At 40.6% G+C, this 23,572-nt stretch overlaps 1 protein-coding gene across 1 annotated transcript in view; it reads right to left on the reverse strand.

The window, feature by feature from the left end:
- Nucleotides 1-14,502: 14,502 nt before the first annotated feature.
- The window catches only part of LOC121276889 (centromere-associated protein E-like), a 59,322-nt gene continuing 50,252 nt past the window's right edge, over nt 14,503-23,572 (reverse strand). Inside the window, exons 21-23 of the mRNA XM_041185501.1 lie at nt 23,185-23,350; nt 22,267-22,643; nt 14,503-15,194 (exon numbers count right to left, since the gene is read on the reverse strand). Of these exons, the coding sequence (XP_041041435.1) occupies nt 15,097-15,194; nt 22,267-22,643; nt 23,185-23,350 (641 nt within the window). The 3' untranslated portion in view covers nt 14,503-15,096. The remainder of the gene's footprint in view (nt 15,195-22,266; nt 22,644-23,184; nt 23,351-23,572) is intronic.

Raw genomic sequence — 23,572 nt, forward strand, 5'->3', positions numbered from 1 at the left:
ACACAATGTGACATTGAGCCCATTAGGAGATACTATGCTGAAATCTTGGTGAAAGAGGTAGGTTTTAAAAAGCATCTTAGAGGAGGAGAGGCATAAAGGCAGAGAGGTTTAGAGGAGGAATTCCAGAGTTTAGGTCTTTGCAACCTGAAGGCAGGGCCACCAATGGTGGAGTGCTGAAAATTAGGGATGTGCTAGATGTCAGAATTGGAGTAGTGCAGAGATTTTAAGGGGTGCAATGATTGGATAAGATTGGAGATAGAGATGGGTGAGGTCATTAGTTTCCATTCAAGTCCAAATTAATTTCAGATCAGAAGTTTTAAGACCATCAGAATGAATTGACTCCGGCTCAATAGTAGTGCACCTATTATTTAATCCAGAAAACAAAATAGTAACATATAAAAGGGGGTGAGAGAAATTGAAATTCATAACCAGCTATGAAAAGGAACTTACCCATGGTGCAGAAGAACAGGGAGAGAAAAGTAAAGGCTGAGAATGGTTTCATTCTCCTGCAGCAGAAGCACTGGGTCAGCTGCACGCAGTCGTCTTCTTGTATTGGCACTTGCCTCTCAGTGTTACACTGCACATAATGGAGCTGGTTTATATAAAGGGAAGACTGGTCAGTGACTCATTAAACAATGTGAAATGCACAGAAGATAAATATATTCTAAGGATGGCCATGTGTATGCATGAAGCAACAGTTAATCTACTAAACTGGAACAAGTGCTACAGTGTTAAATAACACACAAGTCCAGAACAGTAAGAACCTACAAGGGTACGACCACTTGAAGGCTACTCAGAGTTGCCATCCTTTTACTGACATATACAAGCTGTTTATCTCACTCCACTCCTCCCTAAAATTGAATGTAACAAATAATGGCAATTGGTCACATACTTATGTATAAAGTGTTGTTGAAGTTCTCCCACCTCCCCAGAGCGCAGTGTACTTGGGGAAAATGGCAAGTTATGGAACTAGAGTTGTAACTGCCTTGCATGGGTCTCCTATAGTGCTGACTTTACATAAACTCAAGAAAGAACTTGGATTAATAAGATGGTTTAAAGAATGAGCTAATCACGCTGATCTGTTATACCAATAAAAATCACAAGCAACATTGTCTTTATATTGCTGTAATGTTAGTTTTTAGCCTTTGTTTGCTCAGCAATTTTCAGGTAGTGACCACTGAACCTTTGAAATGAGATTGACCCTACAGCTCTCGTTGCTTTTATTATAAAGTTATCACTTGCATAATGAAGGAATTTAATTAAAGACAAGCCACTGCATACTGGTTCCTTAGTTCCAGGGAGCTGTAATCACTGATAATATGTGTAAGCACAAAAGTTAGTCCTAGAATAGAAAAATATTTGGCTATAAATATCTTATTAATTAGTCTCTCTGTCGAAGGGGGCATTAACTGCTGTTGAATGGAGCAGAGTCAAAGACACACATAACTAAAGGCTTCACTTGGTGGAATAGCAACATGCATGAAATCTGTAATAAGATAACAAGGTAAGGGAGTTACACATATATATTAGCCTAACTGAAAAATAATTTGCCTCTAAAGAAACCAACTTATTAACTGTAGTTATTGGAAAAAGTAAAAGTCCAGTTAGACTTTTCTTATATGGAGCTGTATTTTAACCTATGGTACCAACAAGTAATCTAGAAACATACAGAGGAATTCACCAAGGCTCCTTCGACAGCACCTTCCAAACCCATGACCACTACCATCCAGAAGGAAAAGGGCAGCAGATAGATGGGAACAGCACCGCCTGGAGGTCCCCCCCAAGTCACTCATCATCCTGACTCGGAAATATATCGCTGTTCCTTCACTATTGCTGGGTCAAAATCCTGGAACTCCCTCCCTAACAGCACTGTGGCTGTACCTACACCACATGGACTGAAGCGGTTCAAGAAGGCAGCTCACCACCACCTTCTCAAGGGCAACCAGGAATGGGCAATAAATGCTGGCCTAGCCAGCGAAGCCCATATCCCGTCAATGATTTAAAAAAATATTAAAAGTGGCAGGCTGTAATCAGCATTTGAATTTGTAATGGTTTGATTTGTAATGCTGAACTCAGAACTTGAACGCATTTGAGATCCGAACCATTAGGTGTGGTTGTAAGTACTGTATTTTATGTTGATCTTCAAACACTATTTCATGTAGTGTAAGCTTAATAAATTCACTAAGGCTTGGTTGCAAGTTTAAAAATCCTAGATGTTTTGAGGAATTGATAGGACATCTAATCATAAATAAGAATCATATTCTAACATTTAGGGCAGATATTGTATAGGGAGTGAGGGGAAGTGTTTGTCATTCACACATGGGAATTTAACTTAGCCCATGGCAAATATGATTAATCACAAATAACAGAAAATTGAGTGAACTCACAGCCCCAGCCAGGAGCAGTGCTTGAAATGAACGTGAGCCAGAATATTGGCATGGATTTCCAGCTGAAACTACTCAATCTCCACCCCAAATCATGGAACTGCAGACAACAAAACTGGCCCACTGATTCCCTGCTAAGTGAGGAAGTGACCAGAGGGCACAGATATAAAATAATCCCAAAAATGAATTTCATGGAAGGTAAGCAAAAGAAACTTCCTTACACAGGAGGTGGTTGGAATGTGAAATCCCCTGACACAAAACAAGCAGGGAAACCTGTGAGGAAGTTCCTGAAAAAGAGGAATAGAGCAGGAGGGTGGGATTAGACTGGGTGGAGAAAAAGGCCAGTGGAGAGTTATTGTTCTGAATGGTCATTCTATGATTTTGTATGTTGTCTTGCTGAGGCACAGGAGCTACTGGAAGTGGGCTATGGTTGGGGTGACAAAATATGTGGGAGTCCTACATACAGGGAAGAATTTTACGTCCCAATCGAGTGTAAAATTGTGCGAGAAGGCGTCGGGCAACGGTCCGGACGTCATCACGCACTCGTGTGATATTTCGCTCAGTGGGCGCATGCAAAAGTCAGAAGCGTGCCCAATGACAATTAAGAGGGCATTCCAGCCCATTAACAGCACAATTGACTCCGATTTTACACTGCCTGTCCAACCTTGGGGTTGGCGGATGGGCAAATCAGCAATGTGGCCTTTGCATTTTTCATCAAACCTCATCCAAGGGCCGGATGAAACGTTTGTGATAAAATAAAATAAAAATAAACTTCTGTGGATAGCATTTTTATCATCTACATTTTCAGGTGATTGATTATGATGCATGGACACTTTTTTCAGCTTTTAAAGCTTTTATTTTAGCTTTTTCAGGTCTCCAGCTCCCTGAGGCAGCTGTCTGCCTTGAGGGAGCTTTCTCGCAGCGCTCGCTCATGCCCGCAGAAATGTCATTGCCTGCCCTCTTTCTGCCCCCACCCCAGCAGTGCTGTGCGTTTCAGCACACATTTCACATTGGCTGACCGTTAATTGGCCATCCAGCATGAAATTGTGGTCGGGGGCCAATCGCAGTTGGCGATCCATTTCCCGACTGCTCCCGGGCCCGCCGATTGGGCGCAAAGGTAGAAGTTAGGTCACAGAACTTGAAGGAAGAAGGTACATTTATATAGTCATCAACCTGAAATATTAACTGCTTTTCTCTCCATATACGCTGCTTGACTTGCTGAGTGCTTCCAGTTTTTCCTGGTTTACATTCATAAATTCTAGATTCAGAAAAGGCTGACTTCAATGGGATGAGACAGAGACTGTCTACAGTAAATTGGGTAAATCTGCTGATGGAGAAAGTGAAAGATGATAAGTAGGCATTCAAAAGAGAATTCTGTGATACAGAGCCAGTTTATATCCCTAAGGAGCAAGAGCTCTACTTGTCATAAAAAGGCAGCCACAGACAACCAAAGAGGTAAGAAACAACATAAGACTAAAAACAAAAACGCACAAATTGCAAAAAGAGCACAGATATTGTCAAATGGGAAAGATACAAGATGCAGCAAAAGGTGACGAAACAGATCACAAGAGCTACAGAGAGGGAATACTAAAAGAAGCTTGCAAAGTTTAGCAAAATCAACAATTTTTAAAATAATTATATTAGGAAAATAAGGGTGGTCAGGAGCAAAATGGGTCCCTACTGATAACAGTGATATTGTCAAAGAAAATAAGGAAGTGGCAGGCATGCAGAACAATTACTTTGAAGAAGAGGTCAGCATACCAGACATCTCAAGGAAACTAATATTGAGTTAGGACTAGGACTTCACCAAAATTAACACAAGCAAGATAACAGCAATGAAGAAAATATTGGTACTAAAAGAGTGACAAATCCCCAGCACAAAATGCTTTCTACCCCAGGGTTTTAAAGGAAGTAGATGAGAACATTGCCGATGCCCTAACTATAATCTTCCCAAGTTTACCCAGAAACTACAAATCAATCAGTTTAACCTTGGTGGTGGCAAAGCTTATAGGAACAACAATCTGAGACAAAATTAAATCACTTTGACCATGTGGTTTAGTTGAGGAAAGTCATCACGGATATGTTAAAGGTTAATTGTGTTTAATTTTATTGAGTTTTTTTATGAGGTAATAGGGCAAGTTGATATGGTGTACATGGACTTTCAAAAGGCGTTTAATAAAGTGCCACAAACCAGGCTTGCCAACAAATTTGAAGCCCATGGAATAAAACAGGCATTAGAAGCGAAGTTGACAGAGTGACAGCAAACAGTAGTGGTGAACATATTTTTTCAGACTTTGAGGAAAGAATACAGCGGAGTTTCCCAGGGGTCAATACTAGGACCACTGCTTTTCTTGATATATGTTGTCTTGAGCTTGTGTGTACAGGGCACAATTTCAAAGTTTGCAGATGACATAGATCTTGGAAATATTTTGAATTCTGTGTAAGTTATTAATAGACTTTAAAAAGGACTAGACAGGCTGGCGGAACAGCGGATACGTGGCAGATGGAAGTTAATTGCACAGAAGTGTGAAGGTGATATGTTTTGGTAGAAAGAACAAGGAGAGGCAATATAAACTAGAAGGCACAACTTTAAAGGGGTTGCAGGAACAAAGACACCTGGGGATGTATGTGCACAAATTGTTGAAGTGGTAGGGCAGGTTGAGAAGGTGGTTAAAAAGGCACAGTTGTGCTTTATAAATAAAGGCAAAGAGTGCAAAAGCAAGGGAAGTATGGAGAACATTTAAGGCTTTGAAAAGGAAATTGGACAAGCACCTGGAGGGAAAGGTAAATATAGAACTATGAGAAAAGGGTGGGGGAATGCAAACAGCTAAATTTGTTTTGCAAAGAACCAGCAAGGACTCAAAGGGTTGATTGGCCTCCTTCTGTGCTGTAACCATTCTATGACCCTAGGATAGGACAAGTGAACACCTTAAAAATTTTCAACCGATCAGAGAGTGCCAACCTGGTTTTGCAAAGGGTAGGTTATGCCTGGCGAAATTGATTGAATTTTTTGAAATGCTGACTAAAGTAGTGGACCCAGTGACAGTGAAGAAATGGCGATGTATTTCCAAGTCAAGATGGTGAGTGGTTTGGAAGGAAACTTCCAAGAAGTGGAGTTCCCATGTGTTTGCTGCCCTTTTAGTTTTAGATGGTAGCGGTCATGGGTTTGGAAGATGCTGTCTAAGAAGGCTTGGTGAGTTCTTGCAGGGAATTTTGTAGATGTTGCCACTGTGCATTGGTGGTGAGGGAGTGAATGTTTGTGGATGGGGTGCCAATCAAGTGGGCTGCTCTGTCTTGAATGGTTTCAAGCTTCTTGAGTGTTGTTGGAGCTGCACTCACCCAGACAAGTGGAGAGTATTCCATCATACTCCTGACTTGTGCCTTGTAGGTGATGGACAGGCTTTGGGGACTCAGGAGGTAAGTTACTCGCCACAGGATTCCCAATCTCTGACCTGCTCTTGCAGCCACAACATTTATATGGCTAGTCCAGTTCAGTTTCTGGTCAATGTTAACCCTCATGTTGCTAATGGTGGGGGATTCAGTGATGGTAATGCCATTGAATGTCAAGGGGTGATGGTTAGATTCTCTCTTGGAGATGGTCATTGCCTGGCACTTGTGCAGTGCAAATATTACTTGCCACTTGTCAGCCCAAGCCTAAATATTGTGCAAGTATTGCCGCATTTGGACTTGGACTGCTTCGGTATCGGAGATGTCACTAATGGTGCTGAACATTGTGCAATCATCACTTCTGATCTTATGATAAAAAGGTCATTGATGAAGCAGCTGAAGATGGTTGGCCCTAGGATACTAAGTTGAAGAGCTCCTGGAACCGAGATGATTGAACTCCAACAACCACAGCTATCTTTGTTTGTGCTAGATATGACTCCAACCAGCGGAGAGTTTTCCACTTGATTCCCATTGACTCCAATTTTGCAAGGGGTCCTTGATGCTACACTCGATTACGTGCTGCCTTGATGTCAAGGGTAGTCATTCTTACCATTCGTCTGGAGTTCAGCTCTTTTGCCCATTTTTGAACTAACGCTGTTGTAAAGAATATATGCTCTTCTCAACAGTCCAACAGAAATAGAAAGACATCTTTTTATTTCTGTTAGGTTGAGGATTAAAATTACAATGGCTGCAGTTTGAAGGAGATGTTGTCTGAAACAGTGTGAGGGATATACAATGTTGCTGTCCTGGAACAGACTGTGCCATGAAACGCAGGATGGTGCTGAGGAAGAGTCTGGTCTAATGGGGTACTAATGGCAACAATGTTGCAATTGGCTCCTGACCAGGTGACTAGTGATTATATGAGAGTACTGTAGCATAATAGCTCCAGTATGTATCTTATCCCAGTAATTCTACAATAATAACTAGCTGGCTTTTTGTCCTCATATCTCTATAACCTGCTCTCTCTGAAAGCCCCTGTCAAGAGAAAAAGGGGAAAATCACCATTAGAGACATTGAAAAGCAAGCGGTCAACCAGTGAACTAGAGACTGAAAGTGCTGGAACACCACCTCGTGTCATCAATAAAGAACTGAAAGGAATTTGGAAGACATCAGTCAAAATCATCCCATTGAATCTTCTACTCCAGAATGGGTACTATTGAACAGTTTTATCCAACCCTTAAAATCCATGTTTTTGTGTGTCTTGCATGTGTGTGTAGAGATTTAAGGAGGAGTAGAGTTTAGGTTATAGAGTTAGAAATTAGCAATTTATATTTCTTTGTTTTGCCACTGGTTAATGACAGTTTGTTCAATAAACGGTTGTTTACTCATTAAGTTACAAACCTGATGCTCAAATTCTGTTAACCTAAATTTAAAAATTAAGTGGGTTGATCAAACCTTTTCACATTTGTCATGGCTCGGGGAGCAACGGGGCTTGATACTGCAGCGCACTATCCCCAGTGAGTCATGACACTGTTGACGACTTCTTCCATCACTTTGCTGATGATGGAGAGTAAAGTGATGGGTTGGTGATTGGCCAGGTTGGATTTGTCCTACCTTTTTGTGTACAGGACTTACTTGGGTAATTTCCACATTGCTGGGTAGATGCCAATGTTGTAGCTGTACTGGAACAGCTTGGCTAGGGACACTGCAAATTCTGGAGCACAAATCTTCAGTACTATTGCTGGAATGTTGTCAGGGCCCATAGCCTTTGTAGTATCCAGTTCCTTCAGCTGTTTCTTGATATCACGTGGAGTGAATCAAATTGGCAGAAGACTGGCATCTGTGATGCTGGGTCCTCCAGAAAACATTGTTACATGCAAAAAGTTGTAGAAGTTTGGAAGACTCTTCCACAAATGGCAACTGATGGTAGATCAATTGCTTATTTTCTGTTAACCAGAGGTATTAAATTAAGCAATATGGGACAAAGGCTGGTATATCGAGTCATGTCACACATCGACCATAAACTAATTCAACTGCAGAAGAGGTTGAGGGCCTTTTCCTGTTTTCCTAAGTTCCTGTCTCTCAAACTAGTCTGCCTTTCAATTAGATCATGGTTGATCTGTACCTCACCTTCATTTACCTGCCTTAGCAGGAAATCTTGAAAGTTCAATTTTTCTCAGCATAGTCTTTTAAGGAAAAATTCCAGATTTCTACTACTGTGTGAAAAACTGCTTTCTGATTTCCTTCCTAAATGGCACAACTATAATTTAAAAATTCTCTCCCTTTATTCTGGACTTTCCCACAAGCGCAAGCAGTTCCTCTGTATTGATGGACCATTAAACAACTTACAGGAGGAAGGTCCAGAAATATACCCATCCTCAATGGTGGGGCAGTGCAGCACCTTAGTGCAAAAGACAAAGCTGAAGAATTTGCAACTATCTTCAGCTAGAAGTGCTGAACGGATGACCAATCTCTGTCTCTTCCTGAGATCCCCGACATCACAGGTGCCAGTTTTCAGCCAATTCAATTCACTCTTATGTGATATCATGAAACAGCTGAAGGCATTGGATGTTGCAAAGGCTATGGGCCTGAAAACATTCCAATTGTACTGAAGATTTGCGTTCCAGAACTAGCAGTGTCCCTAGAGAGTTGTTCTAGTATAGCCACAACACTGGCATATACGCAGCAATGTGGAAAATTGCCTGGGTATGTTTTGTCCACAAAAAGTAGGACAAATCCAACCCAGCCAATTATCAACCCAGTATGCCCTTGATCTTCAACAATGATGGAAGGGGTCATCGACAGCACTACCAAGCGGCACTTACTCAGCAATATGCTGCTTGCTGAAGCTCAGTTTGGGTTCTGCCAGGGCCATTTGGATCCTGTCCTCATTATAGCCTTAGTCCAAACAGAGGACAAATGAGCTGAACTCAAGAAGTGAGGTGACAGTGACTGCCCTTGACATCAAAACAGCATTTGACTGAGTGTGGCATCAAGGAGCCCAAGCAAAACTGGAGTCAATAGGAATCAGGGGGGAAACACTACTGGTTGGAGTCATAGCTAGTACAAAAGAAGGCAGCTTTTGGAGATTGATCATCTCAGTCCTGAGACATCACTGCAGGGGTTCCTCAGGGTAGAGTCCTTGGCCCAACTATCTTCAGCTGCTTCAATGACCTTCCTTCCATCATAAGATCAGAAGTAGGGATGTTCGCTGATGATTGCACAATGTTCAGTATCATTCCTTAAGATACTGAAGCAGTCTGTTGCCCATATGCAACAAGACCTGGACAACATTCAGGCTTAGGCTGATAAGTGGCAAGTAACATTCATGTCACACAAGTGCCAGGCAATGACATATCCAATAAGGGAGAATCTAACCATCACCCCATGATATTCAATGACATTACTATCGCTGAATTCCCCTCAATCAACATCTTATGGGTTATCATTGACCAGAAACTAAACTGGGCCAGCCTTATAAATGTGTGGCTACAAGAGGCTGGGAATTCTGCAGTGAATAACTCATTTCCTGACTCCCAAAGCCTGTCCACCATCTACAAGGCGCAAGCAGGAGTGTGATGAAATACTCTCCACTTGCCTGGATGAGTGCAGCTCCAACAACAATCAGGAAACTTGTCATCATACAGGACAAAGCAGCCAACTTGGTTTGTACTCCAGACACCACCTTAAACAGTCACCCCCTCCACCATTGACACACTGTGACAAGGGTGTGCACCATCTACAAGATGCATTGCAGCGACTCACCATGGCTCCTTCCAAACCCCCCACCTCTACTACGTTGAAGGACAAGGGCAATAGATGCATGGGAACACCAGCACCTGTAGGTTTCCTTCCAAGTCACGCACCATCCTGACTTGGAACTGATCTCTGTTCCTTCATAGTGGCTGGGTCAAAATCCTGGAACTCCCTTCCTAACAGCACTGTGTGTACTTAAACTGCATGGGCTGGCTCATTACCACTTTCTCAAGAGAAATTAGGGATGGGCAATAAATGTTGGCCTATCCAGTGACGTCCAGATCCCATGAAAGAATAATAAAAAAAAAACTTAACAGTGTATTGGGTATTGTTGATCAGATTACTTCTCAATCTTCAATACTCAAGGGTAGAAACTAAGAACCATCTGGACAACTGTGTTGTCATTTTTTCAAGGAACAACAAAAAGGAGAAAAGACTTTTTATGGAATTTATAGATTTGTATTTTCTCATGTATTAAAATATTTCACTCAAACTATCTTCAAAATCACTTGTAGCCAATTTTTCAGTCAATTTGAGTACAAAAAAGTCTCACAAACAGCATTTTTTTTTGTTTTTGATTAGGAAATTTGCAAACTCCCTAATTTTCTTCCAATAGTGTTAGTTGGTCTTTTACATTGATCCATCTGATGAAGCAAACCGGGCATTGTTTTTATATTTCAATTGGAGGACTGATTCAGCTAGTACTACACTGAAATATTGGGTTTGTGCTCAGGTCCTTGGGTTGAATTTATAATCTGCTTGAGTGCTACAAGTGAGACAAGCTCTCAGTGGAGTATCATGGAGCTGCAAGGCCAGTTTCTATTATCTGGTAATTTACAGCTTTAGACAGGAGTGGATTGAGAAAAAAACAGCTTGCTATGTACTCCAGTGAAAAGATAGAAACTCTCGGTGAACCTCAAGTAGTTGTGCCCTTTTAGGTTCATTCTGTACCTACATCTACACTCAGTTCCAGTGATCTGTTCCTTCACACATCCTTGGCCAGTGTGCGATTCACATTGCCCAAAGAGTCACAAAGCAGCCTTCTCCTTATATAAATCAAGTCCCTCCTCAACAGTGTCAATAACAAGATAACGACTACATAACTGATCCAGGGCTTCTGCTGCAGGAGAATGAAACCATTCTCAGCTTTTGCATTTCTCTTCCTGTTATGATTCCCATAGAGACTGATAACTTTGAATTTCCCACATGACCAACGGAAATAATCAAAGGGCAAAATTTCACATTAAGACTTTTACTGTATCCAAGCTAAAATCAGTATCAAACATTCCTTTAGTTCAATGTATTTGACAGGCAACTAATAAAGATATTTTTGCATTAACTAACACAATAAAAATACGTCTTATAACCCCTTTTGCTGTGCACTGCTGTCATGAAGCTATTAATGTATATGATATCTTGGAAAATATTTTTCTTTCAAAATAGAGATTTAGTCTGCAGGTGTGTCTTAATTGGATTAAAGCCAGCTAGTCTGGGTGCTTTGATGAGTACTAGTTTTGATATGTAAGAGCGATAGCGTGCATTTGCATTTTTTGAATAGAACATTCAAGAAGTGGGGTGAATACGGACATATTTCCAGCAGCTACCAAGCAATATGTTTATATTACTAATAAAGTTGGTACTACGAAATGGGTTTTATTATTAGAGGGGTTTAGTTCAGAGTTTGTTGATACAATGAGAATTAGCAGTCAATGGAGCTGGTTGGTATAACTTCAGTAGTTTTTGGGGGTGCAGGGCAGAGGCAATGAGAGATCAAAAGGCAGCTGCAAGCCTCCAACTGGCTCTACAGAAACCGAGTGAAAGCACCTCATTTTGAATTCGTAAGATGAAAATGCTTTTCCTAGTGTTTGGTTAAGTCTATGGGTTGCTGTTGCCTTAATGGAGATTAGTTTGGAAATTTGTTAAAAGGTATGATAGTAGTAATTTGTAGCTGTGTGTGTATGTATGTGTATATATATATATATATATTTTAATGTGCATAAGTTAATAAAACGTTTTCACTTAATTTAACGTAAAACCTCGAGAGCTGGTGGTCTGATTCCTGAATTTAGAGTCGCATCTGAAACATAACACTTACAAATATAGGTTATGTCAGTTGTTTAAAGTTTCCCTCTGGGATTTTTAAATAACTCCGCTTTACCAACTGCATCAATCATAGCACTGCACTTCTGGTAAATGGGAAGCATAAGAACAAGCCCAAAGTTACTCATGGCTTTCCAGCATATTCACTTCACTCTGCCATGCTTGGTTGCAACTTTCAATGTCCTTTGAAAGTCGTTCCATTCAGTCTGAGTCTTCCAGATCAGACTTCCAGCAGCAAGGCCCAACTTAGGGACTCCTCGTTTCTTTAATCTCCAAACATCCAGTCTGCTCTGATGAAGAGTCATATAGACTTGAAACGTTAACTGTATTCCTCTCTGCAGATGCTGTCAGACCTGCTGTTTTTCCAGGTATTTTTGTTTTAGATTTCCAGCATCTGCAGTATTTTGCTTCTATCCAGTCTGTTCTGTTCCCTTCCCTTCCTTTCAAACAGAAAATAAACTCTTACAAGAATCCTGCTTCACTACAGTAGTTGCTTTCTCTCTCTGCATTTGTGTCTTACAAAACAGCTGTCTTTTACTGAGGGTCACTGCAAAAAAATGTGGAAACTGACACTTGATTTCAATAGGATCCTATTTGAGTTTCACCCCCATGGTCACCAGATCACATGGACCTGTCACAGAGCTAGGGTGCTTCCAAAATTCCCAATTTTACCTTAAGTTAAAGGAGACAGTTTAAAACGTAACTGCCTTGCAAAATCCAGCATTCATAGCACTGTTCCAATGGATAGTGGTAGTAGTAAACAAAAATCATTTGATTGTTCATGACACATTGTGATCACTTCTCACCTCTACAAGAGTTCTTACTTTTGATAATATGCATGTCACCGTAATTTGAAACCGACTAATCATGTACTGAACATTGTTTTCAAGTCCATTGATGGTGTCACCTCTTTCTACTACTACATACAGTCCTTCAATGCATAGTGCATATGAAACAACCATGCATGTACACAGTGGAGGTTAAGGTGAAGAAAATGAAGGCTCTGGTCTAATTGAATTAACTGAGTTAATTCAACACAGGGGAAAGGGTGGGCTTACAACAGTTCCTCCAAAACACATCTTGTAGGTCCAAGAAAAGGATTAGACCAGAAAATTCTTCTGACTTTTTAGCAGCTGTGGAACTCAAAAGTAAAGATGCAGTAAACTATGTGAAGTCAAAGTCTGTGAATTAAATATACACATGAGAAATCTTTGATGAAATAGCATCACCAGCATCTACAAATCCTATTCAACCTGGAAGTTGATAATGTTCATTGTGATCATCTCTCCCTGCAAATAAGAAATTAATTTGCTCTTTGAGAACTGCAAATTCTGCATCCATCTGACAGATGGGATCCTTAGCAGCCTCAGTGCACAGTGTATTGTTGGTGGCAACAAAAAAGGAGAAAATGTGATGTGGAAACTTAGTTGACCTGCACATCTTTCATTAGAATAATGAAAATAAGACAACTGCACCTCATTGTGTTAGTCTTAGACTCGAGCATAGTGGATGGCAGTATAGTGCTAACTCATGCCCATTAGGGTCAAAGAGAATCAATCTTGGTTCATTATATGGTTACTATTCCTTGTCATGAGAAGAGAGCAAGTTAGGTGCAATTATTCATTATTCAGAATCCAGTCAGTATAAATCTGTTATCAACAAGATGGAGTACATGGTGGATGAATGTCACTATGGGGCAAAACCTGCAGGGCAGAGCTCATTTATGAGACTATATTTAGAATGCTGCCAAAGGTTTCCCTGCTGTTGCTGCTCCCAAATTCCACCTCATTTTTAATTGCATTATTTCTCTCACTTATTTATCCTACCCCTCTCCCTCATGCTCTGAGGGCAGTGTCTCTTGAAATGTAGACTGCTCCAGGTGCAACTTCAAACTACAGGAAGGAGGTACATTTTGGCCCTGACTCCCTGAAGACTTTTCATCATCTACAAGGCACAAGTCAGGATTGTGATGGAATATTTTTCACTTGCCTGGATGAATGAAGCTTCCAACACTCAAAAAGCTCGACACCACCCAGGACAAAGCAGCCGCTTGACTAGCAACTTCAACATCCATTTCCTCCATCACCAATGCGCAGTGTGCACTGTCTACAAGATGCACTAAAGGAACTCATCAAGGCTCCTTCAACAGCCTCTTCCAAGCCCACAACCTCTACCACCTAGAAAGAGGAGGGCTGCAGATGCATAGGAATACTATCATCAGCAAGTTCCTCTCCAAGCCACACACCATCCTGATTTGGAACTATAATTCACTGTTCCTTCAATGTCATGGGTCAAAATCCTGGAACTCCATTTCTAACAGCACTGTGGCTATACCCACACCACATGGACTGGAGTAGTTCAAGAAAGTGGCTCACCACCACCTTCTCGAGGGCAATTAGGGATGGCCTAGCCTGCGATGCCCAGATCCCATTAAAGAATTTTTTAAAAACTACAACAACGTGCCAAGGCTTCTTTGATAGCACCGTCCAAAACCGCAACCTCTACCATACAGAAGGGAAGGGTAGCAGGCAAAGGGAAACAAAACAACACCACTTCCAAGCTGCTCACCATCCTGATGTTCCGACATCACCGAGTCAAAATCCTTGAATTATTTCCCTAACAGCATTGTAGGTGTACCTTCAGCACACGCAATGCAGTGATTCAAGAACAAGGCTCACCCGCATGTTCAAGGACAATCAGGATGGGCAATAAATGCCACTCTTGCAAATATCTCACAAATGAATAATAAACAAGACAATTTCCTTCCCTTCAAATGACATGTGTCCTTTAATCTATGGAAGTTCAATGGTTATTTTAATAGGCTGTGACTGATCTGTGGTGGCAAATTGCTGCAGTGTATTGGCAAAACAAAAAGTTTTTTTGAATAGAAAAATGTTTTTATTTATTGAGAAAACTTCAATAGGAGAAACTTTTATTACAAAAGTGTAAATATTCATAACAGAGACTAAATACAAGTTAATGAAATCTTCTGTTTGATGAAAAAGTTTTTGAAACATTGGAGAGCATTTTCCAGGACAATATTTCATACTATTAAACATCAGAACTACTGCCTTTGCTCATTTGGCATGAATGTTGCTGCCACGTATTTATTTGCAGCCAATGATAGAAACAGACATGTTTTACAAAACAAATTTTGATGCTACAAGAAATGCCAGTGCTGGAAAATGCAACATTTCCAAAGTGTGAGCATCCAGCATCTTTTTGTCAGATTTACCACAGTTAGATTCTAAACAAACTTCCTTTTATCCTCATTAAAACAACACACAGTGCACCAATGTGACAATTTGAATCAGACCCAGCTGTCCATTGACCTCCAAGAAAGATGAATCAATTGAGCTACCTGGCTCCAGCAGAAGTATACAACCATTCAATGATAGTAGTTTCAACCATGCTTTAGTGAATGCATTTGGTGGTCCTTAATGTATTCCTTTTCCCCATCAATTAACTTTCACTGCATTTTACACTCTGGTTCATCAGCAGAGGGTTTGGGCCACCAATCATTGCGTTCATTCTCATCAGATTTAGGTTTTTGTTGAGGACTTCCAACTAAAGACAAAAAAAAAATCCAAAATTAATAAAGATCTAAAGCATGCCTAATTTTTTTCAATGCCTATTTCAGCACTCTTCTGTAGAGTTTTTCAAACATCAATTTCCATGTCGGTGAGGAAAGCAAATTTATGAGGAGGAACTTCTAAAGGTTTCATTTAACATTGAGATGAGAACTTATTGTCTCTTTAAAGCCTTACTGCTGGCCTAATCTTTCACCATCTCTCTCTTCCAATATTTACTCATCTAATTTCCAAGAAAAGTTCTTATTTAAAGATATATAAATAAAAAAAGGCTATTCTGTAGCAAGAACTTGTCTATACACATACCTCCATGTTACAGGTGTTCTATGGCGAGAACATACCTGTAAAATTACTTCTGTATACAGGGTTTCTATGCCAAGTACTCATCTCTTGGGTTACCTTCCTTTATAGGTCATGGAGAGTTAGAGCACAGAGGAGGCTATTCAGCTCATTGTGCCCGTGTCAACTCTTTGAAAGAGCCATCAAATTAGTCCGATTCCTCTGCTGTTTCCCCATAGCCCTGCAAATTCTAATTTTTGAAATATAGATCTATTGTCTTTTGAAATTGCTATTACATCAGTTTCCACCACTCTATATGGCAGTACATTGCTCATAACTCTCTGCCTGAAAATATTTCTCATCTCCTTCCAGGTTTTTTTGTTAGGTTTCTTAAATCTGTTTTCTCCAATTGCTGTACTGGTACAATAGGCTGAAATGTCTCCTTCTGTGCTGTGTCATTCTATGTTAATATTCTATCAAACCTTTCATAATTTTGAAATCCCCTATGTCAAACCTTTGTTAACCTTCTCTACTCTAAGGAGAACACCAGCTTTTTCATTCTCTCCATGTAACTGAATTCCCTTAGCCCAATTACATTCTAGTAACCCTCTTCTGCACCCTCCCTAATGCCTTGGCATCCCTCCTAAAGTGTGCTGCCAACCAAAGATCATAATCCAGCTAAGGCATAACCATGCTACATAAAGTTTGTAAGATTTAGAGAAACATCCTTGCTTTCATACTCTATATCTTTATTAATAAAGCCTCAACTTGTCCTACCACCTACAAAAATTTGTATACGTGAAACCCCAGGTCTGTGTTACTGTGTCCCCTTTAAAATTTTGCCATTTAGTTTACATTGCCTCTCCTCATTGTTCCTTCCAACATGCATCACCTCACCTCTCTACATCGATCGCATCTACATGCCTGTTCATTTCACTAGCCTGTATGTCCTCTTGAAATTTGTTTCTATTTCCCTCAATTACACTATATTTTCAGGCTTTGTCATCCGAAAACTTTGAACCTGGATACCTAAGTCCAAGTCATTAACAAAATCAAAAAGAGTAGTGGCCTAATTCTGACCCCGGGGGACAACACTATACTTCCCTCCAGTCTGAAAAACAAACATACACCATTACACTCTGCTTTCTGACTCAGTCAATTTCCTATCCACTGTGCCCTTTAACCTGACAGACTTCAATTTTATTCACAAAACTATTGTGGCACTTTATCAAATGCTTTTTAAAATTACGTCCTTGTACATAATTTCAATCTTCTTGTTCCTTCTTTGAAGAACTCAAATCAAGCTTGTCAAACATCATTTGACTTTATTAAATCCCATGTTGTCTGTTGCTTGTTAATCCATGTTTTTTGATTGGGTTGGTACCGGGAGAAAGTTTCCACTTGTGGGAGGGGCTAGAACTAGTGTAAGGATAAGAATAAGAGGTTTAAGAATAAGAAGTCTACTGTTTAAGACGGAGATGAGGAGGAATTTTTTCTCAGAGTCATTAGAACATGGAATTCTCTTCCCAAGAAAGCAGTGGAGGCTGGGTCATTGTCAATCAAAAACCTACCTGAATAAATTCAAAGGAGTCAAGGGTTATGGAGAGCAAAATGGAGTTAAGGCACAACCAGATCGTCCAAGATCTTATTGAATGGCAGAGCAGGTGCAAAGGGCTGAATGGCCTACTCCTGCTCCTAAATCCTATGTTCCTCAGTTCCAAATGATGATTAATTTTATCCTGAACTATGGACTCTGATGTTGCCTTATTAGGTTTTGGGTTTATCCATCACCCCTTTTTTAAATAGGCATGCAATGTTTGGAGCCCTCCAGTCCTCTGGCAGAGAGCCACTAGTTAATTGCTGAGTGTTTGGATTTCTTCTTTAAATGCTAACGGTCCCCAACAGGATCGTAACAGTACCAATTTCTCTATCTTCTCCTCCTCTACTGTGAGAATGGTGGCATCCAACTGCTTTTGTGAAGGTAGGTGCAAAGTACTCATTTAGTCCCTTACCCATATCCTCTGGCCTTGAGGGGATTTCCTTTCTGGTCCATAATTGGTCCCACCTTCCCTCTGACTCTATGTCTAGAAAAAAAAATTAGTGTTTGCTTTGTTATCCATTAATCTTCTCTCAGATACTCTCTTGCCCCTCTTACTTCCTTTTCAGTTATCTGCACTCATCTTGATTGTTTGTTGCACTATAAACCTGACATTTATTGTAAGCCTTATTCTTTTGTTTCTGGAACAGTAAGTTTCCAGTCCAATGAGAAAGAAAACACTGCTAGATCTGGTTCTTCAGAATGAGGTGGGCCAAGTGGAACAAGTGTCAGTAGGGGAACATTTAGGGGACAATGATTATTGTGTCATAAGGTTTAGGTTGGCAATGGAGAAGGACAAGGAATAAGCCAGAGTAAGAATAACAAACTGGGGGAAAGCCAACTTCAATGTGGTAAGAATGGATCTGGGCCAGATAAATTGGAATCAAAGGTTGGCAGGTAAAATAGTAACTGAACAATGAACTGCCTTTTAAGAGGAGTTATTTCAGGCACAGTCAAGGTATATTCCCACAAAGGGGGAATAAATTCAGAGCTCCGTGGCTGATGAAAGAAATAGAGATTAAGGTGAAGAAGAAAAGGTGGTGTTAGATAGGCTGTCTGTACTTTAAAAAGTTGATAAGTTACCAGGACCAGATGAGATGCATCAATGGATACTGAAGGAAATGAAAGTGGAAATTGCAGAGAGGTTGGCCATAATTTTCCATTCTTCCTTAGACCCAGGGTTGGTACCAGAGAACTGGAGAATTGCAAATGTAACACCTTTGTCCAATAAAGAGTGTAAAGGTAAGACCAGGAACCACAGGACAGTCAGTTTGAACTCAATGGTGGGGAAGCTTCTAGAAACCATAATTCATGACAAAATTAATAGTCACTTGGGTAAATGCAGGTTAATTAAGGAAAGTCAACATGGATTTGTTAAGGGCAAATCATATTGAACTAACTTGCTTGAGTCTTTTGATGATGCAACAGAGTGTTGATGAAGGTTAATGCTGTTGATGCAGTGTACACGGACTTCAAGCCAGTTGTGCGAGGCTGAACCAGACTGTTTGCAACCTTGTGTCATGCTTGGTCCTGAGGTGAGCTCCTGAACACACACCCACACCATCACTAAGACCACCTATTCCCACCTCCATAACATTGCCCGACATTGTCCCTGGCACAATTAATCTGCTGCTGAAACCCTTATCCATGCTTTTGCTACCTTTAGACTGAACTACTCCAGACTCCTGGCTGGCCTCTTGGCTTTCTACTCTGCATAAACTTCATGTCATCCAAAACTCTGCTGCTTGCATTCTTACCCACGTCAAGTCTTGTTCACCCATCACTCATGCTCACTGGCCTACAATGTTGGACCACAAGCCAGAGCTTTGATTTTAAACTTCTCATCCTCATTTTCAAATCCCTCATTGCTGTGCCCCTCCCCATCTTTAATCTTCTTCATTTGTCTGCAATCATCCAATTCTAGCCTCTTGAGTATTCTTGATTTTAACTGCTGCAGTGGCCTTGTTACCAGCTACCATAGCTGAGCTCAGGATGTCCCTCTGTAACCTCTACTGCCTCCTTTAAAACTCTCTTTAAAACCTAGCTCTTTGACCAGGTTTTTGGCCATCTGCCCTAATCAGGGGTGTGATTTTTTTCATTTTCTTTTACGACCAAGTTTCTGTTTTTTTGTTTTTGCCACTCAGTTTTTTTAATGGCTTTCCCATCTTCCCCCTGCAGTTTTGATAAACTTTTATATTTCCACCATCCGGCAGATTACGACATTGACTTTTCGGAAATTCACTATTTTAAATATATGTTCCAAGGGACTCAAAAAAAATTTGCAACTCTGGTTTGATTGGAGGAGCAGCCAATGCAGGAGAGGCAGAAATGCTCCTCCAATCAAAGATTCTGTCTCTCCCATGCCAACTGCTCCAGCTTCTCCTATCACAGGTTCTCTCTTTTCCGTTCTGTGTGTTTCTGGACGAACAGCATCTATGATTGGAGGAGCAGCAAGGGCTGGAGGGGTTGGGGGGAAACTGGTATTTGGAGGAGTTTGAACAATTATTCTGGCTGGTCCTGCAGCCACCACACAGGAGGCTTTTGGCTGCGCCATCACCAATCATTCAACATCGTCCTGGAAGCAGAGGAGAAGAATCTGAAAATAAAAGAAAAGGGAGAGTCTGCCAGTAGCAAGGCCAGATCAAGGGGTGTTTGTTCCCAACTCTGCTCTGTACCTACTCTCAAAATCCCAAACTTAGTTGTCCTCAGCCAGGTTAGGTTTACTCGGGACCCAGGATCTATCCAAGGCCTGGTAAGGGAAGAGGCAGCGTTCCTCAACACCCAGGGCCCGAGTTCCTATCCTTTAGGGAAGTGGCTCTCAATCTTGCCTGGCAGTGCAGATGCAAGTGGTGCCAGCTGAGGAAGAGTCTCCCTGCCCTCCAACATCCTGGAGGTTACCATTGACCAGAAACTGAACTGGGCTAGCTAAATAAATACTGTGGCTACAAGAGCAGGTCAGAGGCTAGGAATCCTGTGACGGGTAGCTCACCTTCTGACTCCTCAAAGCCTGTCAACCATTGACAAGGCACAAGTCAGGAGTGTGATGGAATACTCCCCACTTGCCTGGATGAATGCAGCTCCCACAACACTCAAGAAGCTTGACATCATCCAGGACAAAGCAGCCTGCTTGATAGGGACCACAAACATTCACTCCCTCCACCACTGATGCACAGTAGCCGCAGTGTGTACCATCTACAAGAATCACTGCAGGAATTCACCAAGGCTCCTTAGACAGCACATTCTAAACCCACTACCATCTAGAAGGACACAGGCAGCAGATAGGTGGGAACACCGCTACTGGAAGTTCCCCTCCAAGTCACTCACCATCCTGACTTGGAAATATATCGCCGTTCCTTCATTGTCACTGGGTCAAAATCCTGGAACTCCCTTCCTAACAGCACTGTGGCTGTACCTACACCGCATGGATTGCCGTGGTTCAAAAAGGCAGCTCATCACCACCTTCTCAAAGGCAACTAAAGATGGGCAATAAGTGCTGACCCAGCCAGCAAAGGCCATATCCTATGAATTAATAAAAAAAAACCCTGCATGGTCACTTCATTCCCTTGCAGGGCTCACCCGTTTTCAGATGTTTCTTTTTCCCTTTGACCCAAATCACATCCCTGCCAGTATTACCTTTTCTGGCTTAGTATCAAATCTCACTTCATAATGCTTGTGTAAAATGCCATAGGATCTTGTAATAGCGTCTTTAACCTAATAGAAGTTGATGTTGGTAGAGTGCTCTCACTTTTACAGCTGAGTGCTAAGATTGGTAACCTGTGCTGCTCAGAATGAAGTTTAAAGTAAATCAGGCTTTAATAAGCAATTATCATTGTTAACAAGTTTTGGAAGTTGGCTTTTGACACATAAGCACTTTACCGTCCAATATAAGCGAAACCACACAATAGGGCAGAATCTGTAAAAACTGAGTGATATTACTATAGGAAATTGAGAGATGACCCAATCTTTTTCAGTAAAGAGGTGTTTCTAGTCTCACCAGTTTGTATGTGCAATAACAACAAAATCACCCCCCACATTTTCATTCGATACATTCTTTATAACGTTTTAGAATCAGAACTTTTATGAAGGCTACCCAGAACTCTTCTTGAATTGCTGTCAAAATTGAAAGGGGGAGGGGGTTTCTAAATGTTTTCAGGCGACTCTGGCTTTTGTTGGCTCCAGGCTTGACTATTCTAACACACTCCTTATAAACCTCCCACATTCTGCTCTCTGTAAATTTGAGGTCATCCAAAATCCTACTACCTGTATCTCACATATCAAACCACCTTCAATCAGCACCTTTACTTCTGGTTAAGTACTGCCTTCATTTTAAAATTCTCATCTTCAAAGCCCAATCTTTGTAATTTCCTCCAGCCCCAAACCTTTAGAGATATGCACTTCTCTAATTCCAGCTTCTTGATTATCCCAAATTTAAATCGCTCCACCATTGTTGGCAATGCCTTCAGCTGCCCAGGCCCTATGCTCTGGAATTCCCTCTGACTTTCCCCCTTAAAAATGCTCCTTAAAACCTACCTCTCTGACCAAGTTTTTGGTCATCTGCACTAATATCTCCTTATGTGGCTCAATGTCATTTGTCTTACAGTGCCTCTGTAAAGTGCCTGCAGACATTTTATGTTAAAGGTGTAATATAAATACAAATTGTTGTCAATTTCCTCTCCTATGTTGGCAACAAGATCAATTTTATGCTCCAACTTCAGGAGATTTAACCACTAACAATTCAGCACAGTGAAGGGTAGAAAAAGTACATTTCAGATCACATTTTGGCTCTATTATATTGTGACATGCTACAAAGAAACAAGCCATTGATTTTAGAAGAGAACAAACATTCAGAACTTTACATCCCTAAATGATTGAATATTAAGTAAGGAAAACCTTAAAATTCCATGTGGCTTGCTGTATGTTTTACATACTATTCAAATTATTACATAGGCAGATTATGCTAAGGAGTGCCTTCTACCATTCAAAATTTAAGCCTGTCTGTTCACTTCGTTGAAAAATGACTTCTCTGGTTTGCTGCAGTCTCATATCTGCAACCACATATTGCATGCTAATCACTTACTGCAAAAATTGAAGTCATCAGCTTATTTTTTATTAATGGTTTAATTAGAACTCTTGCAGATCTATTTTAACCACACAAATGCTAATTGCTTTTTACCTGCTAGGAAGCCCAGCTGAGAGTTATCAAAAATTTTGGACTGAGGAAGTGACCACGACTGTGATTCCATACCAAACAATGACGTTTTAGAAGAATCAATGGGAAGCATTTTTTCCAAAGCCAATGCAGTTTCATCCTGAGTGTCAGTAGCTTTGCTTTCAGGAGGAAATAATTCTGTCGAAATCTCAACTTTTTGTGGCACTGATGCACATTCTTTTTGCAATTGGGCAGTGAGACTCTCATCTGGACACTGTGTAAAAGTATGCTGAACGTTTTCATGCTTCAGTCGATGCTTTAATGGCGTTCGGTCCTTTTCTTCAAGCTTTACAGCTCTTTCTTTCCATTTATTATTTTCATATTTTAGCTCAGACACCATTCTAAAATCAATTGAGATAATATCATTGCCCATCACCAAATACAGCAGTATTTCCAGGTAAATTTCGTTCAGGATTTCAAAACATAACATGAAGAAATTATTTTAACAACTTGCATATTTAAACAGAAAGTTGGGAAACCAAAGCATGCATTCAAGAGCAAAACTTTTGAAGTCCACTCACCTTTTACCTTAAACGAAAAAGACAGAGCTGCATAAGCTCAAATTATTTGATGTTTGAGATGGAATAGCTTAATATCCTGTTTTGATTTGTTCCATAGTGACCAACATCATTGACTGAGGGTGGTGGGCAGCAAAATGAGTGCACCTTGGAGATGTGGGTGTGAAAGGATCACAAGATGCATTTGAGGCTTCTGAGTACTGCTACCCTGAGAAACTTCTTGTAGGATTTTTACTTTGCCTCTGTACTTGCAAAAGGCCCATTGATGCCAAATACAACTAATCAAATGGAATGCACACACTGCGAAGCCAGTGTTTTATTTTAAATGAACAGAATAAAGGCATATTTGAATGTGAAAAATTACCTTTTAAGATGTGCATTTTCTTTCTTGAGCTGATTTAGGTCTCGAATAAGTTTAGCTTTCTCAGAATTTAAAACAAGTACCATTGCATTCTGAACTATACCGCTTCCAGCACTGTATGTGAGAGATGCATCCGTAGAACGTGTCTCATCTTTACTTTCAATTGTAACTGAAAAAAAATTAGAAATTAAACATTATCAATTGATATTCTAAACACAGTGCTATCACAACATTCTGTCTTTCAAATATAAGATCTGAATACATTAGAATGCCAGTAACCGAAGCATTAGAAGTTCAGCAAGTGTACAGCTTATCAGTTAGTGACAACCTGAAATTCATGACAAATTGCCTGAGTAGCTAGTCACTACACAAGTATACTCCAGTATCTTTG

The sequence above is a fragment of the Carcharodon carcharias genome, chromosome 4 (genome assembly GCF_017639515.1).
Source record: "Carcharodon carcharias isolate sCarCar2 chromosome 4, sCarCar2.pri, whole genome shotgun sequence".
Classification (NCBI taxonomy): domain Eukaryota; kingdom Metazoa; phylum Chordata; class Chondrichthyes; order Lamniformes; family Lamnidae; genus Carcharodon; species Carcharodon carcharias.